Below are 16,991 nucleotides of genomic sequence, written 5' to 3'. Positions count from 1 at the left end.
TGTGCGGTGCAGAGGTGACGGGCGGTGGTGGGAGAGAGAGAGAGAGAGAGAGAGAAAGTGAGAAATCACCCCCAGGGGGATGGCCCAGGGGGATGGCCATGCCGCAATCCCTTCTCCTCCATTCTCCTCTCGGGATCTTGGGCACACAAGCACACGCGCCCAGCATGAGTTTAAAACACTGGATCCGGGACTCAAACTGCAGTTGGCTACATGGGAGTCCAGTGACATAGCCATTACTCCAACTACTGGTCCCACTTTTGTTTCATTTTTATCTTTTTCTTAAAAAATTATTTATTTCTTCCTTGAGTGAGAGAGACAAAGAGATAGCACCCTTGACACAGTTTTGATGCTGTTGTCCCCGCCCACCTCCAGCATCAGCCAGCCCCAAGTCATATATGCGTGTGTGCCTCGTATGCTCAGGGAGGTCCTGAACATGAATTTAGAAACTTCCCCTGTGGGTTAGTCTGGCAGAACCTTGCATTGGTCATATTTTACTGCTGTGCCACCAGACAGCCCTGTGCTTTTTGTTGATTCCTAGATAGTGAATGATCCAGCTCAAAAAATGATGTCAAATAGACTGACTTGGCATTTAAATCATATTAACATCAAAGACCGTGGTCTAATTTTCCTATAATCTGTATCAGGGATTGGCAAAGAAAAACCTCTGGTGCAAATCCAGCCTGCCACCTATTTGTATAGATAAAGTTTTATTGGACCACAGCCACAGCCCTTCATTTACATGTTGTTTATGCATGCTTTAAACTATAATGGCAGAATTTTATAGCTATGGCAAAAGTCTGAACTATTTACTGCCTGCTCCTTTACAGGGAAAGTTTGCAGATCCCTGGTCTATGTAATCTACTTGACATTAAAGTGGATGTAATCAACCTTTGCTATCTGTGACAAATACTTCCTGAGACTTTTAAAGATATAGAGGAATATGAGTATCAGTTTTTTATCTTTCCAAATTCATGTTTGTATTGAGAGTTACGTATCTATGCAGATTTTCACATTTCAAATTAACTAGTTTTTCATTTTGATTAAAGTAATAATTTTTTCTTTTTTTTTTTTGGAGAGGTTTTTGTTATAGGATGTGTGCACTCGTGAGACAGAGAGAGACAAAGAGACAGAAAGTGAGACATCACCCCCCAGGGGGGATGGCCATGCCACAATCCCTTCTCCTCCATTCTCCTCTCAGGATCTTGGGTATGCACACACACGTGCCCAGTGTGAGTTTTTTAAGCCACCGGGTCCGGGACTCGAACTGCAGTTGACTACATGGGAGTCCAGCGACATAGCCATTATGCAAACTGCTGGTCTCAATAATTTTTTCTTTATGGTCATTTCATTTTTTTTTTTTGAGAGGTTTTTGCTATAGGACGTATGTGCTTGCCAGAATGACAGAGAGAGAGAGAGAGAGAGAAACAGAAAGCGAGAAATCATTCACTGGAGAAGATGGCCACGCCGCAATCCCTTCTCCACGCTCCTCTTGGGATCTTGGGCACACACCCACACACACCCTGCATGAGTTTAAGCCACCAGGTCTGGGATTCCAACCACGGTCTACTGTATGAGAGTCCAGCAACATAGCCTAATGCCAACTTCTGATTCTTTGTGGTCATTAATCACTATACTTATATCAGTTATAAAAAATTATAATGGAGGAACCCAGTGGCATGGTGGTGTAGGTGACTAGATCCCCCATGTCCAACTGCATGGTTCAAGATCTGGACCCAATGGCTTGAGACACGTGCCAGGCATGTGTACGTGTGTGCTCCAAATCCTAAAATGAGGGAGAAGTAAAGGAGAAGGGATAGCAGCATGGTCATGCCCCATGTGGGGTGCCTTCTCATTTTCTCTCTCTCTCTGTCTCTCTCCAGCAAGTGCATATGCCCTCTGGCAAGTTAAAATAATAATAAAAAAACAAGATTGAAATCCAACTGCTAAGTGGTTGACTTGGTTCATGCTCTGTGTGTCAAACTAAGCACATTAGCCTTACCAAAATCATAGGTCCAATTCTTTTATCAGTTGAATGAATAAGAAGTTGCTATAAATGTACATTTAGGGGTGCTTACACAAATTATTTAAAGTATAATTAAAGCTGAATTCTAAACTCATATACTAGAGATCTAGAATAACCTTTAAGAAGACAATTTTTAAATATTTAATTGTTACAGAGAATTTAACATTATACTAAGAATTAAATATACTAAATAACTAAAGTTATTTTAGCCCTTTCCTGTTGAAGAGTACTATTTATAATTTACCACATTTGAACTCTTCATCTGCCTCTCTTGAAAATAATAATTTTCACATTATAGTACCTAAAGACAACTTATAAGTATTACATAGAAATTTCATACACTTCCTGTTGTGTTCAATTTTTTGTATTGTATAAATTATGTAATCTACTTGCACTGTTATTTTCTTCTTGATTATCCATAATTCTTTGAAACTAAAATAGAGATTTATAATCATGGTAACTTTTTTTAAAGGTTCCCAGGAACCTTTAAATGTTTAATTATTGTGTATCTATTCAGACTCTATAATTTATTAAATTTAATAAAGTGAAATTTATAAACATTCAAGTTTTATTTTATTGAGAAACTTTATAATCAACCTTAGTATGATTTCATGTAGAAAGAATGACATTAAGAGGTCTGGACACTAACACAGAACTGAGTGAGAATGACACACATGAAAAGGTCCCAATTTCCAGAATACATTAAGCATGTCCCTACTCCATCATCCACGGCTGGCTGAGGCTGGGGATGGACTGTGGTGTCCAGACCCTTTTGGGATGTGCATTTCTGTTTCTGTCATTGTCTCTTTTCTATTACTCTTTTATGGAAGAAATTAATAAACTTTAAAAAAAGAAATGACATTAAGATAAATGTTTCTCTCCCTGCTTATGACTTCCTTAAAAGTCATATATATATATATATATATTTTTTTTTGTTTGGAGAGGTTTTCGCTATAGGGCGTGTGCGTGCGCTTGCCATATGGACAGAGAGAGACATAAAGACAGAAAGCGAGAAATCACCCCCCAGGGGGGATGGTCACGCCACAATCCCTTCTCCTCCATTCTCCTCTTGGGATCTTGGGCACGCACGCACACGCGCCCAGCGTGAGTTTTAAGCCACCGGGTCCAGGACGCGAACCGCGGTCGACTACATGGGAGTCCAGCGACATAGCCATTACGCTAACTGCTGGTTCCCAAAAGTCATATTTATTCAACTAATAACTGATGGTTAAATGCAACTGATGTTCTTCAAATACTTTCACTGAAACCGTAAATCAATGAGTTTTACTACCTTGCACTTTTTTTACTATGTTTCCAATTAAGTAAAAAAGAAATGACTACTTTCATATTACTTGTAGAATCAGCTTTTTTAAGCAGTATCTTTGAAAACTGTTGATTTATTTTGGGAAAAATGATAAAATATGGGAATATTTGCCCTTCTTTCTTTCTGGAGAGGTTTTTGCTACAGGGAGCGTGGGCTCTCCAGAGAAACAGACAGAAATTGAGAAATCACCCCTGAGGAAGGGATGGCCATGTTGCAATCCTTTCTCCTCCCAGGATCTTGGGCACGCATGCACACACGCCCGGTGTGAATTTAAGCCACCAGATCCGGAACTCAAACCACAGTCGACTATGGGAGTCCAGCGACATAGCCATGACGCTAACTGCTGGTTCCTGCCCTTCTTGAGATGTGAATTCAGGGCCATCCCTATAGTGCAATGATTAAGTGCTGGGCAAAGAAAGTAGAATGCTACGTGGCCGACCACAGTTTGAGTCCCAGCTCACAGTGTGAAAAACACACTGTGCCAAATACATGTATGCCCCCGATCCTGATAGATTGAAGAAAGAGAGAAAAAAGGAATTTGCAGTGTGACCATGCCCCATGGTGGAAGCTGGGGTAGAGGGGAGGATATTCTCTCTCTCTCTCTCTCTCTCTCTCTCTTTCTCTGTGTGTTTGTGTGTGTGTGTGTTTCTCCCTCTTGGTGAGTATATGTGCCTTTGACAATTAAGTTCGTAGTTTAAGTTAAATGTAAGTTATATATCATTCAAAATTAGCATATCTTCCTATTAACTTACATACTATTTCATTATGTATTGAGTAACTTTTTGATATATGTTTATGTATTTTTATGTTAAAATACTATATTCTGGGCCAGCCCATGACATGGTATTTAAGGAAGCTGGATCTCACATGGCTTACTGCTCAGTTCAAGTGCCAAGTCCTGTGGCTTGAGAAACATGCTAATCACGTGTGTGCTTGCCCCAAATCCCAAAAGAGGAGAAAAATGGAAGAGAAAGGATTGCAGCATGACCATTCTCCATGGGGAGTGATTTCTTACTTTTCTTCTTTCTCCCTGTATCTCTCCCTGGAAAGTGCATGTGACTTCTGGCAAATTTTTTTAAAAAAATACTATGAACTAGACCAGTAGTCCCCAACGTTTTGGGCACCAGGGAGCAGTTTTGTGGGAGGCAGTTTTTTCACAAATGGTGGGGGGGTGGGTGGGTAGGGTGCTTTCAGGATGATTCAAGTGCATTACACTTATTGTGCACTTCATTTTTATTACATTGTAATATATAATTAAATAATTATACAACTCACCATAATGCAGAATTAGTGGGAGCCATGAGCTTGTTTTCTTGCAAGATGGTGGTCCCACCTGGGGACTACTGTGAGGCTCTAATGCCACCACTGATCTGATAGGAGGCAGAACTCAGACAGTAATGAGAATGATGGTGAGTGGCTGTACATACAGATGAGACTTCACTCGCTTCTTACAGCTTACCTGCTTCTGTGTAGCTCGATTCCTAACAGGTCACACACTGGCACCAGTGTGTAGCCAGGGGTTGGGCTCTTGGGATCTTGGGCACGCACGCACACGCGCCCAGCGTGAGTTTTAAGCCACCGGGTCCAGGACGCGAACCGCGGTCGACTACATGGGAGTCCAGCGACATAGCCATTACGCTAACTGCTGGTTCCCTAAAATGGGTCTTTTTATCAGTCCTATTTTCATGGACACAAAAGAAAAACAGTCTATTAAAAGTTTATGTAGATAGAAAATAGAAAGATTTGGTTTTACTACCTTGCACTTTTTTTACTATGTTTCCAATTAAGTAAAAAAGAAATGACTACTTTCATATTACTTGTAGAATCAGCTTTTTTAAGCAGTATCTTTGAAAACTGTTGATTTATTTTGGGAAAAATGATAAAATATGGGAATATTTGCCCTTCTTTCTTTCTGGAGAGGTTTTTGCTACAGGGAGCGTGGGCTCTCCAGAGAAACAGACAGAAATTGAGAAATCACCCCTGAGGAAGGGATGGCCATGTTGCAATCCTTTCTCCTCCCAGGATCTTGGGCACGCATGCACACACGCCCGGTGTGAATTTAAGCCACCAGATCCGGAACTCAAACCACAGTCGACTATGGGAGTCCAGCGACATAGCCATGACGCTAACTGCTGGTTCCTGCCCTTCTTGAGATGTGAATTCAGGGCCATCCCTATAGTGCAATGATTAAGTGCTGGGCAAAGAAAGTAGAATCCTACGTGGCCGACCACAGTTTGAGTCCCAGCTCACAGTGTGAAAAACACACTGTGCCAAATACATGTATGCCCCCGATCCTGATAGATTGAAGAAAGAGAGAAAAAAGGAATTTGCAGTGTGACCATGCCCCATGGTGGAAGCTGGGGTAGAGGGGAGGATATTCTCTCTCTCTCTCTCTCTCTCTCTCTCTTTCTCTGTGTGTTTGTGTGTGTGTGTGTTTCTCCCTCTTGGTGAGTATATGTGCCTTTGACAATTAAGTTCGTAGTTTAAGTTAAATGTAAGTTATATATCATTCAAAATTAGCATATCTTCCTATTAACTTACATACTATTTCATTATGTATTGAGTAACTTTTTGATATATGTTTATGTATTTTTATGTTAAAATACTATATTCTGGGCCAGCCCATGACATGGTATTTAAGGAAGCTGGATCTCACATGGCTTACTGCTCAGTTCAAGTGCCAAGTCCTGTGGCTTGAGAAACATGCTAATCACGTGTGTGCTTGCCCCAAATCCCAAAAGAGGAGAAAAATGGAAGAGAAAGGATTGCAGCATGACCATTCTCCATGGGGAGTGATTTCTTACTTTTCTTCTTTCTCCCTGTATCTCTCCCTGGAAAGTGCATGTGACTTCTGGCAAATTTTTTTAAAAAAATACTATGAACTAGACCAGTAGTCCCCAACGTTTTGGGCACCAGGGAGCAGTTTTGTGGGAGGCAGTTTTTTCACAAATGGTGGGGGGGGGGGTGGGTAGGGTGCTTTCAGGATGATTCAAGTGCATTACACTTATTGTGCACTTCATTTTTATTACATTGTAATATATAATTAAATAATTATACAACTCACCATAATGCAGAATTAGTGGGAGCCATGAGCTTGTTTTCTTGCAAGATGGTGGTCCCACCTGGGGACTACTGTGAGGCTCTAATGCCACCACTGATCTGATAGGAGGCAGAACTCAGACAGTAATGAGAATGATGGTGAGTGGCTGTACATACAGATGAGACTTCACTCGCTTCTTACAGCTTACCTGCTTCTGTGTAGCTCGATTCCTAACAGGTCACACACTGGCACCAGTGTGTAGCCAGGGGTTGGGGACCCCTGTGCTAGACACAGCCACAGTGGGAAGGCAGTAGGGGATGGCTTGTGTGATGCTGGAGACCATGTGGGAAGGCTCTAGGTTCTTCATCTATCTCAGTACACCAAGGATGCCTCTGGGCAAGCCCAAAATGATGGATGGAGGAAAAATAAATTGCTGCAGTGAGAAGCCCCTGTCACTGGTCCCTCCTCCCATGTAGGAAATGAATAATAAACTTTTTAAAAATGCAGTGTTCTGGGCTCCCGTGGTCTAGTGGTTAAGGCAGCTGGATTCCACATGACTATTGTTCAAGTTCTGACTTGGCGTCATTAAAATCACTCCTGGGGACCAGCAGTTAGCATAATGGCTATGTCGCTGGACTCCCACGTAGTCGACCACGGTTCGTGTCCCGGACCCGGTAGCTTAAAACACGCCGGGTGTGTGTGTGTGCGTGCCCAAGATCCCGAGAGGAGAATGGAGGAGAGGGAATTGCTGCGTGGCCATCCCCCCTGGGAGGTGACTTCTCGTTTTCTGTCTCTTTGTCTCTCTCTGTCTGTCTGGTGAGCGCACGCGCCCTATAGCGAAAACCTCTCCAAAAAAAGAAAAAAAAATCACTCCTGAAAGGATAGAGAAATGGAAGAGAAGAGATTGTGGTCTGATCACACCTCATCAGGAATGCTTTTTTTCCTTCCCTTTAACTTTCTCTGTCTCTGGTGAGCACACATGCCCTTTGGCAATAAAAAAAGAAAATGCTATTCTCTATGAGTGTAGCAGTATCATCCAGTTGTGGAATTTGAAACAGTTTTATAGCATATTTACTGAGTGTCTTTTTTTTTTTTAACGTCTTCCATCAGAGAGAGAGAGTGAGAGAAAGAGAGAGACAGGCACTCCCAACAGCATCCTCATACTCTGACCCAACCCCGGCTTCATCCAGCCCCAGATTATGGGCACACATGTGCTTGGCATATTCAAGGAGAGGACTCCAGGTGTGAACCAGGAACCTTACCATTGTGGTCAGCTTCAAAGATCATTGTGTTACTGCTACTCCACCAGCCAGCGCCCTCGAATGTCTTCTATTATATTTTCCTAGCATCCTTTTTTAAAAATTAATATTAATCAGAAACTTAGATATCTAAACTTTGTAGGTAATAATTGAGATCACTTCTAAAATCTGTGTCATTCTTTTCGCTAATACTCATTGCTTTTATTTTTCTTTAATTTACTGTGTTTCTTTAATTCATCAGCATCAGCAATCATTTTGTAATCACAGTGACTCATAAGACTAAATGCGTTCATGAGGGAATCCAATTTACTTCCTTTGTGTTTAAATAGAATAATTCTATATGTTTTATGGAAAAGGTGAAATAGCATTAGTCAGCTAAAGACATTGTCCACATTTAGCCAGTGTTTCTATGCAGTATATTTGTTGTAACAAACAGGTAGCAGGAGATTTTCAAGTCAAATTTAGTGTAATTATTTGTCATTGCTTTTGAGGGAACATAGTTAAACTTTGCAGTAAAAATACCTGCCTTGTTTTACTTGTGATGGCATTCACAAAAGAGGAAACACAGTTTCTGATAAGAATTGAAAGTCCAGGAATAAATATAATGATAAGAATGAGTGCTTCTATCACTGGGGAACTTTCTTCATCTAAGCACATATGAACAATTGATCCTTGTAGTCATATATAGCAGTAAACATTAATAACTTAACAGTCTGAAGTCAGTGCAGAAGATATGGAGCATTATTGAAAGATGGAGTCGAGCAGGTGGCACTTTAATATGTTCAGTGTCATGGTTGACTCTAAAGACTAGTCGAATGAAATTACTTGAGGTTCTAAAGATTTAAAAAGCGAACTCATTTTGCTGCACTAAGGAAATGCTACTGATCAGGCTTTCTGTGTCCCTTTTTCTAGGCTAGAAAATATTAACCCTGAAGAAAATGACATGGTAAGCCATTCTCTGAGGAGATTTCTTGATGTCAGTCTTATATCTTAGAGGCTTAAGTTCAATTGAGTGGGTTTCAAGAACTAAGATGTGGGAAAAAGAAGAATTGACACACTAATAATGTACATCTTTGCTGCAATATGAAAATTCAATAACTTCTCTCAGTCAATTTACAATTCACATGTGCCTATTAATTAAAACCCTATATTAAATAAAATATATTAAAACTTCATGTCTGACTAACATATAATGGTGTTGGTAGACATTACAGGAATTACTGAACAGAATAAACAATGCAGACACAGGGATAGCTATTCAGAAGAATGGAGCTATAATTGTGGATAGAATCTACAAGACCAAAGAATGTAAAAAGAGAATAACTGCAGAAGAAATGAACGCAGTGATAGAAGAACGGGATGCTGCTTTGTCTCAGGTAACTCTGCATGTGTCTAGAAAAGCATATACTTAACACCTCCCCTTTTTTAACCATAAAAAGTTTGCTATTTTTGTGCAAATGTCCTTAAATTCACATTAATTATTAGCATGTGATTAATATCAGAATGATTAAGTATATTAAATAACTATATGTTTTTTCTACCATTGTTCAAAATACCCATCCTCATTTTTAATGAAATTTAATGCATTCTCATCTCTTAATAATATCGAACTTGTTTTATAGCATGTTAATCTGCTTACAAAAATTTATATTCTTTACAGTAGTCATTCTTATGTGAGACTTGAGTTGTAGTTTTTTGAGGGCTGAAATGCCATCATTATTACTGTTTCATTCCAAGTACCTTTAGTGAATATTGATAAATGGATCAAATTATTAGTCAATTTTTTTATGGGCACCTCCTTGCTCTGACTGAAACCTGATACCTCCCTGAGGCTCCCTCTGTGGTTCTCTCAAGTAGTGACTATGTCCCCTCCCACAGCACTTATCCCCCTGGGTTGGAGGCTTATTCCTCACTGGTGGTTTTAGGCAAGTGTTCCTTTTTCCTCCCTATGCCCCTCTAGTTTTGAGGCTCATGCACAAGACTAGAGAATCCAGTACTCATTCTTGGTGCAGTCTTGTACACTTTCCTATGTCACTTCCCTGGTTTCATAAAGATTTGACGATCTAGTTTATTGTCTCATTCTTCATTATACTCCTGTCATAATTCTTGGTGATTTAAACATCTATGTGGATGATCCTTTCATATCTTGGCCTCTCTTTTCCTAGAGTTTCTCCCCTCTAGTCATCATGTGCTGCACAATTACTAATGACTTGTACTCTAGGGTCATAGCCTATGTGTGGTCATTACCAGCCTCAATTTCAAGCATCCCACTTTCTTTCTTTTCTTTTTCTTTTTTTAAGAGAGATATTTTTACTACAGGGCCTGTGCATTCACCAGAGAGACAGAAAGTGAGAAATCACCCTCAAGGACAGATGGCCATGCAGCAATCCCTTTTCCTCCATTCTCCTCTCGGGATCCTGGGCACATACACACACATGCCTGGCATGAGTTTTAAGCCTCCAGGTCCGGGACTCGAACTGTGTTCAACTACATGGGAGTCCAGTGACTTAACCAATATGCTATCTGCTGGTCCCATCAAGCGTCCCACTTTTTAACCACCCCATACTATTTTCTAGCTCTGCTACTCTACAACTCTTGACTTCAGCAGTTTTCAATTCCACTAGCATGTATATATATATATATGTATATATATAGCCGCGATCCCTTCTCCTCCATTCTCCTCTCGGGATCTTGGGCACGCTCACACACACGTGCCTTGCGTGAGTTTTAAGCCACCGGGTCTGGGACTCGAACCACAGTCGACTACGTGGGAGTCCAATGACATAGCCATTACGCTAACTGCTGCTCCCCACTAGCATATATTTTTATTGATTTTACCAACTCTTTTCTACTCTTGAAACCCGTCATATTCTCACTTCTCTCCTTATCTACCTTGGATTCCATAGCTCTCTGTAATTATCACCAACTTGCATATAGTATAACCTGTTCTCATGACCCTCCCTTCCTTTGACCTACACTCACCTAGCAAAATTGAAGTCTAAATAAATTGCTATTTCCTCCTGTTCTGCACCCTCATTGCTTTACGTGGCAGGAAAAAGAAAATCACACAGATTTGCTAACTGAACATACTTTAAATTCATGATCACTATCTTCAAATACTTGCCTAGCAGTCTTGCCTTCTTTAAATCCATCCAACTGTCCCCTATGGAGGACTATTTCATCTCTTCTCCTTTCCGTAGATATACGACTTTCCCTCAACAATCAAAATGACAACTTCTGCACATCCTACACCTTTTCGTCCACCAGCCTGCTTGCACTTGAACCCATGTACTCTGCCTTTTGTGCTTTCTCTTTTACTACTTGCTTCTATGTAAAAACAACCTCTCTAGTTTTGTACTTACAGTTCACATCTTCTCTGGCCTGCGCAAGGTTATCACTTAACCAATGGTGGGTTGTTTGTTTGTTTGTTTTCCTGACCTACTTTATAAAATGTTTCCTATTCATTCATCTCTGTCATGTCCCAAAGTTCTTTACTATTTCTTATGGAGGCTGGTGGAAGTTTAGGTTGTCTTAGTCTCCTTGCTGCTTAATTCCCTGCTTTTGGTGAGGCCTCCTAAACAGAGCTGAGTATTCACAAAGGCCTACTGCTGGCATCTGCTATATTCTAGTGTTTGTCTCATCAGCTTTGTAAGACGTTTTTTTTCAAAGGACAGCGGGCTTTGTTTTTTAGCTTCAAGTCCTGACCAGGTTGGGAATTTGTCAAATGATTTGGGGTATATAAAAGGCTCAGGTCTCCCATTTTGTCACTTTGGCCCTGCATAACTACCAACAGTTTGGGTGGTTTCTTCATCCTCCAGGAGGCCAGTCAAATCTGGCTTTTTCAGCCCCCTCTTTTTACTCAGAATGTATAAACCTCTTAGAGGGAAAATAAGTACATATCCTCAGCTCACCCCTCTCCAGTTAACCCCTTATCAAAGTCTTGACCAGTCAAGCTATTATTGCAGCAGTAGCCCTCTGATGATGTCTTTAAATAGATGATTTTTGTATTTAATCTGGCTTTTTTGTTTTTGGCTGGAGCGTTACCCCAAATGATGGTAATTTTGCTTTAATTTTAAAGCTAGCATTTAGCATGAGATATTTACTAATTATACTATGTTTTCTGTATATGATCAGGGGAAGTCTAATACTTTTGTAATTAGACTTTAAAGAATCTTCAAATTCAGTGAGAATTTCTTGATTTTGATATTTTTGACAACTCTATTTTTCAAATCAAGTTTAAATAATTTATTTGCTAGAACTGGCCTACTCAAAATCTTATCTTTTTCAGGTTCAGAAGAAAATATTAAATGTGTTTGGCTATTACAGCCAATGGCAAATTAATTAAAGCAAGAGATTGGATGTTGCTGAAGCTGGGGCCACATGGGAGGTCTAGGCTTGAACATACTGAGCATGATAATGTGTGTCTGTAATCCTGGCTAACCAGGAGGCTGAGTTAGAGTGTGGATCATGGTGGAGACAGACTGTCAGGAAGAGTGCCTATCTATTTCTTTTTCTTTCTCCCTCCTCCTCTCATAATCACTCTATCTCTGTCATGTTCACAAATTAGAAAAAAAAGTAAAAAGAGGCTATATTTATGGGACCAGCTTTTTACGTAGGTGAAATGAGTAAAAGATCATCAAGAAAGAATGGGGCTCTGGACTAAGCTCTGTGGTGTGCCAGCCTGTAGCACTTGGCAAAGTAATAAAAACCCAGAGAGGAGGTTGGAAAGGAATGTCAAGTGAAATAGAAGGAAACTGAAGAGAATGTGGTATCAAAAAAGGCAAGAGAAGAAGATTTTTCCCAAAGAAGAGAGTGATCAGTTTCTTCAAGTGGTATTGAGCAACCAAGCAAAATGAAGATGGATTTGATCACACGAATGTCCTTGAGGGCTTTGACAAGAGTTTTGACCAGGACAGAGGATAATTGGAGTTGTTTCAGGATAGCATAGAAAATGAGAAAGTACAGCTGGTGATTACAAACAACTTTTTTTCCTTTCTGTAATAGAGGTTAAAAAAAAAAATTGGTGTTAGATAGAGAGAAGTGTATGGTGTCTTGGGAGGATTTTTCTTTTTTTTCATGAGAGCTTCTAAGACATAATTGTATTGATATAAATATACTTGGAAAGAAAGGAAAGTAATGTTTTAAGGGAGAGAAAAGAAATATTGGAATACTAAGTCCTGGAGTAGATAGAAAGGGAATAGGTAATAGGATATAAGTGGAAGAGCTAACATTTGTTAGGAAGAAGGAAGTTACTTTCCTTTGTAGAAGAGAGGTATAAAGAACTTGGCTAGATAAAAATACTGGCAAGTTGATATATTTAGTAGTAAGAATATGGGGGTGAGATTCCCCTCCACTTCTCAATGAAAACGTTAGGTTATTTTCTAGATTCTCAGTGTGATGGACTAGGTGGTGGTGCTAAAGACTTACAAATTAGAGATAGTATGAAATAATTGGTTTGTGTGTAAATGAACATAACTAGAGAAATGAAGGATTGTCAGACAGAGTCAAACACGCATTTGAGAATTAGGGCAGTGAGTTTAAAATACTGGTCAGGAAACTGCATGATTTCTTCTAGCTGGCAACCTTCAGATCTTGAGTGTAGTAGTGTGGCCTGATGTCATAGATACTTGATTTTAACTAAGGTTGGGGTTTTAGTGAGTGAGTAGTCAGGGTCATTACAGATGACCCAGAGACTCTCCCTTGCATAAAGAAGAGGTGTGATGAGTGATATAGAAGTAAACTGAGAAGAGTGTGGTGTTGCAGAAGTAAGAGTGTGGTTAGTAAAAAACTGGTAATTGTATGTATTAGAGTTCTTGGTTGGTTCATCAAGTAATTATCTTAAAAAATTATAGGGAGTTGTAGTCAAGAGAAAAGGCACTCAAAATAAGTATTGTTAAGGTATTGCATTTATTAGGATCAATGTGTTCCAGATATTTTTTCTGTGTAATTTTTATATGTATTTATGGAAAAAAAAAACTAAATGGTGGATATTTTACTACACGGTTAGCAAGCCAGATCCAGAAGTGGTAAGAGGGAGAGTATACCTTAGAAAAGGTATGAGTAATTTAAATGACTGCAAGAATATTCTGTTTATTGTAACAATTGCAGAAATTAATGTCTGAGGAGATAATACAGTATAGTGACAAGTATTTCAGGATTTAGAAGTTCGTGTTAGAACATTCTTGGCTTGGTTATGAATTTCTCATTTGCTATTTGTGTGCCAAAAAGTCGCTATGGAAAAGCAGATTGAGGTCAGAGAATACAAGTGGCCAAACCCAAAATCTTTGCCAATGATATAACTGTCCCAATTAACCTTCTGGCTCAGCAGAAGAAATAATAAAATAACGGTGTCTGGCCTTTTCACTGTTAGTGTCGCCTTTATTTCAATTCTTTATAATTATCATAGTGCAGAGCATATAGGAAATATAAAATAATGACTTGTTAAATTGTTAGGAGGTTGCCACAAAGGTCATACTCCAAAAGAAAATAAATCATAACATTTAGAGTTTCATTTTTCAAGAAAAGTAGGAAATATGTTTAACAGTCTTTATTATAGTGGCTGTAAAATTTTTATTAATTTTTTCCCCTGTCAATTTGTTAATTTGGTTTTCTGTCTATCATATTATTTGCCTATGCATGTTTTTCCCAGTCCCTCTTGCTAAAATTTATTGTTGATATTTCATATTCTAATTACTTTTTTTCTTATAAAATTCTTACAACTTCTGAAAGTATAGATAAATTCAGAAAGTACAGATAAGCAAAAAGAAAAATTACCTATAAACTTACTTTCTAAAATAATCATCTGATTGTCTTTTTATTTTTCCTTTCATTCTTTTTTTTTTTTTTTTTTTTTTGGAGAGATTTTCACTATAGGGTGCGTGCACTCGCCAGACAGACAGAGAGAGACATAGAGACAGAAAGCGAGAAATCACCCCCCAGGGGGGATGGTCACGCCGCAATCCCTTCTCCTCCATTCTCCTCTCGGGATCTTGGGCACGCACACACACATGCCCAGTATGAGTTTTAAGCCACCGGGTCCAGGACGCGAACCGCGGTCAACTACATGGGAGTCCAGCGACATAGCCATTACGCTAACTGCTGGTTCCCTCATTCTTTAAGTTTGTTTATTTCTCTCATGATCAAGGAGGGAGGGAGGGAGGGAGAGAGAGAGAGGGAGATAGAGAGAGAGGGAGAGAGAGAGAGAGAGAAACACTGTCAATAGGATCTGAATGCCACAATCCACTCCTGCCCTACAGCCAGCCCTGGAATATGGGCAAGCACATGCCGCGTATACTCGGGGAGATTTCTGGACTTTGATTGTGAGCTGTCCCATGTGGTGTTGCCCTGCATAGTGTCATGTTATACTTCTGGACCTCTCATACACAGGAAGATTCCAGGTTCAAATCCAGTGATTTCCCTGTGTGTTGTGTATCCATGTGTCTATGATCCAGGGTTGACTGAGACTGGGAGGGGATCACAGCATTTATATTGGAGGTACTGTCCTTTCTTTCTCTCCCTCGCTCTCTTTTTCTCTTCCATGTGCACATTCATGCCCATAAAATATGTAAATAGATAAACTTTAATTTTTAAAAAGAATTATTTTTTGAGATTTTATTCTAAGGGACTTTCAGTGAATAAAATACCAAGAAATTTAGACTACTTTCTAGGTACCACATGGGGTTTTTTGTAATACAGAAAGTACTATTCTTTGATCAGCAGGTGGTGTGGTGATTAAGGTGCAGGACTCCTGCATGATAGACCACAGTTCAAATCCCAGACTTGGCAGCTTGCTTTCTTACTTTCTCTTTCTTTGTCTCGCTCTGGTGATTGCACATGCCCTCTAGCAAATTAAAAAAAAAAAAGTAAATGAAATGAGGGGCCTTCAAGTGGTTTGGTGGTTAGGGTGCTGGACTCTCACATGGCCAACTCTGGTTCAAGTCCCAGACCTGGTGGTTTTTCTCGCTTTCTCTCTTTCTCTCTCTCTCTCATTCTGTCCCTCTCTGGTCAAATTTTAAAATCAATCAGTCAATCAATATGTTAGATTTTTTTTAAAATAGTAAATAAAATGAAATAAATATTTTTTTCTTAAAAAAAAAAGAAACTGCTCTTTTCGAGGAAGAGTTCTGGGGAGCAATCCATAAAGGTGATTGAGCAGAATAAATTAAGTCTTAGGCGACCAACTGAGAACCAGTTAGAATTCAGGCAAGAGATGAGGGTCTAAGCAAAAATAAAGTAAACATTATAAAAAACTATGAGAGTGAAAGCTTGATTTTTTTTTTTCCATAGAGGTATAACTTACAGTAAAGTGAGCAAATCTAAAGTGAAGGATGTGGTAAATTTTTACATAGGTATGTACCCACGTAAGTAACACACAGATCAGAATATAGAACATGGCCCACCCTCTGTGGTACAATTGGTAGCATTCAGACCCACAGTGCTGGAAGCTACATGGCCCAATGTAGTTTGGATCTCTGTCAAGTTGACCTGAAATATTCCTGACATGCTTACCTAAGGTCCCGAGGAAAAGGAGGTAGAAGGGAAGGAGATTGCAGCATGACCAGATCCTGTCAAGAGGGACTGCTTCTCTCTCTACTCTCTTCTCTTTCTCTCTCTCTGTCATGCATGTGCACAATTTTAAAAAAGATAGAGTAACTTTTTAGGAGCTCCCTAGTGATGTAGTGGTGACCTGATGTTATCTTATGCTCTGCAATGCTGGACCATGGAAGAGGATCCCAGGGGTATATCTCAAGGCTTCGCTGAACACACCAGCGGTGCACATTCCTGTATCCATGCTCCAGGCTGGCTGGTGCAGGTGCAAAGCTGTACGAGCACTTTGTGGTGGTGCCTCTGTCTCTATCTCTCTCTGTTTGTCTGTCTCTCTAAGTCTCTCTCTCTCTCACGGAAGAAATTAATAACCTTAAAAAAATGATATAGAACATTTTCAGCATTCCAGAAATATTCTTCATGTCTTTTCTCAGTCAGAATTCTTCAGCAAAGATAATCACTATTTTAACTGCTGTCACCAAAGGTCATTTTGTTTTGTTTTTAAATTTCCTGCAGAAAGAGTCATATGCCATGTACTCCTTTGTGTCTGATTTCTTCCACCCAATATTGTGACCATATGTTGATCTATATTGCTATAATTAGCTATAGATTTTTTTCATTGTGTGTTATATTTTACTGTATGAATATGCCATGATTTATTTACATATTCAACAGGTAAACATTTGTGTTGTTTCCATTTGGACTGATAATGAATGAAATAATATTTTATTTCAAATATTTATTTTATTTCATATATATATATATATATATATTGTTTTTATTTAACTAGAGAGAGACAGA

General features: G+C 39.4%; 1 protein-coding gene across 1 annotated transcript in view; it reads left to right on the top strand.

Annotated features, from left to right (window-relative positions):
• MIPOL1 (mirror-image polydactyly 1) overlaps positions 1–16,991 on the top strand; it is a 289,171-nt gene that overhangs the window by 113,601 nt on the left and 158,579 nt on the right. Inside the window, exons 8-9 of the mRNA XM_006152366.3 lie at positions 8,559–8,592; positions 8,852–9,022. Coding sequence (XP_006152428.1) covers positions 8,559–8,592; positions 8,852–9,022 — 205 coding nt within the window. The remainder of the gene's footprint in view (positions 1–8,558; positions 8,593–8,851; positions 9,023–16,991) is intronic.

Source organism: Tupaia chinensis, unplaced genomic scaffold (assembly GCF_000334495.1).
Source record: "Tupaia chinensis unplaced genomic scaffold, TupChi_1.0 Scaffold000350_1, whole genome shotgun sequence".
Classification (NCBI taxonomy): domain Eukaryota; kingdom Metazoa; phylum Chordata; class Mammalia; order Scandentia; family Tupaiidae; genus Tupaia; species Tupaia belangeri.
This window is presented reverse-complemented; position numbering and strand designations above follow the sequence as displayed.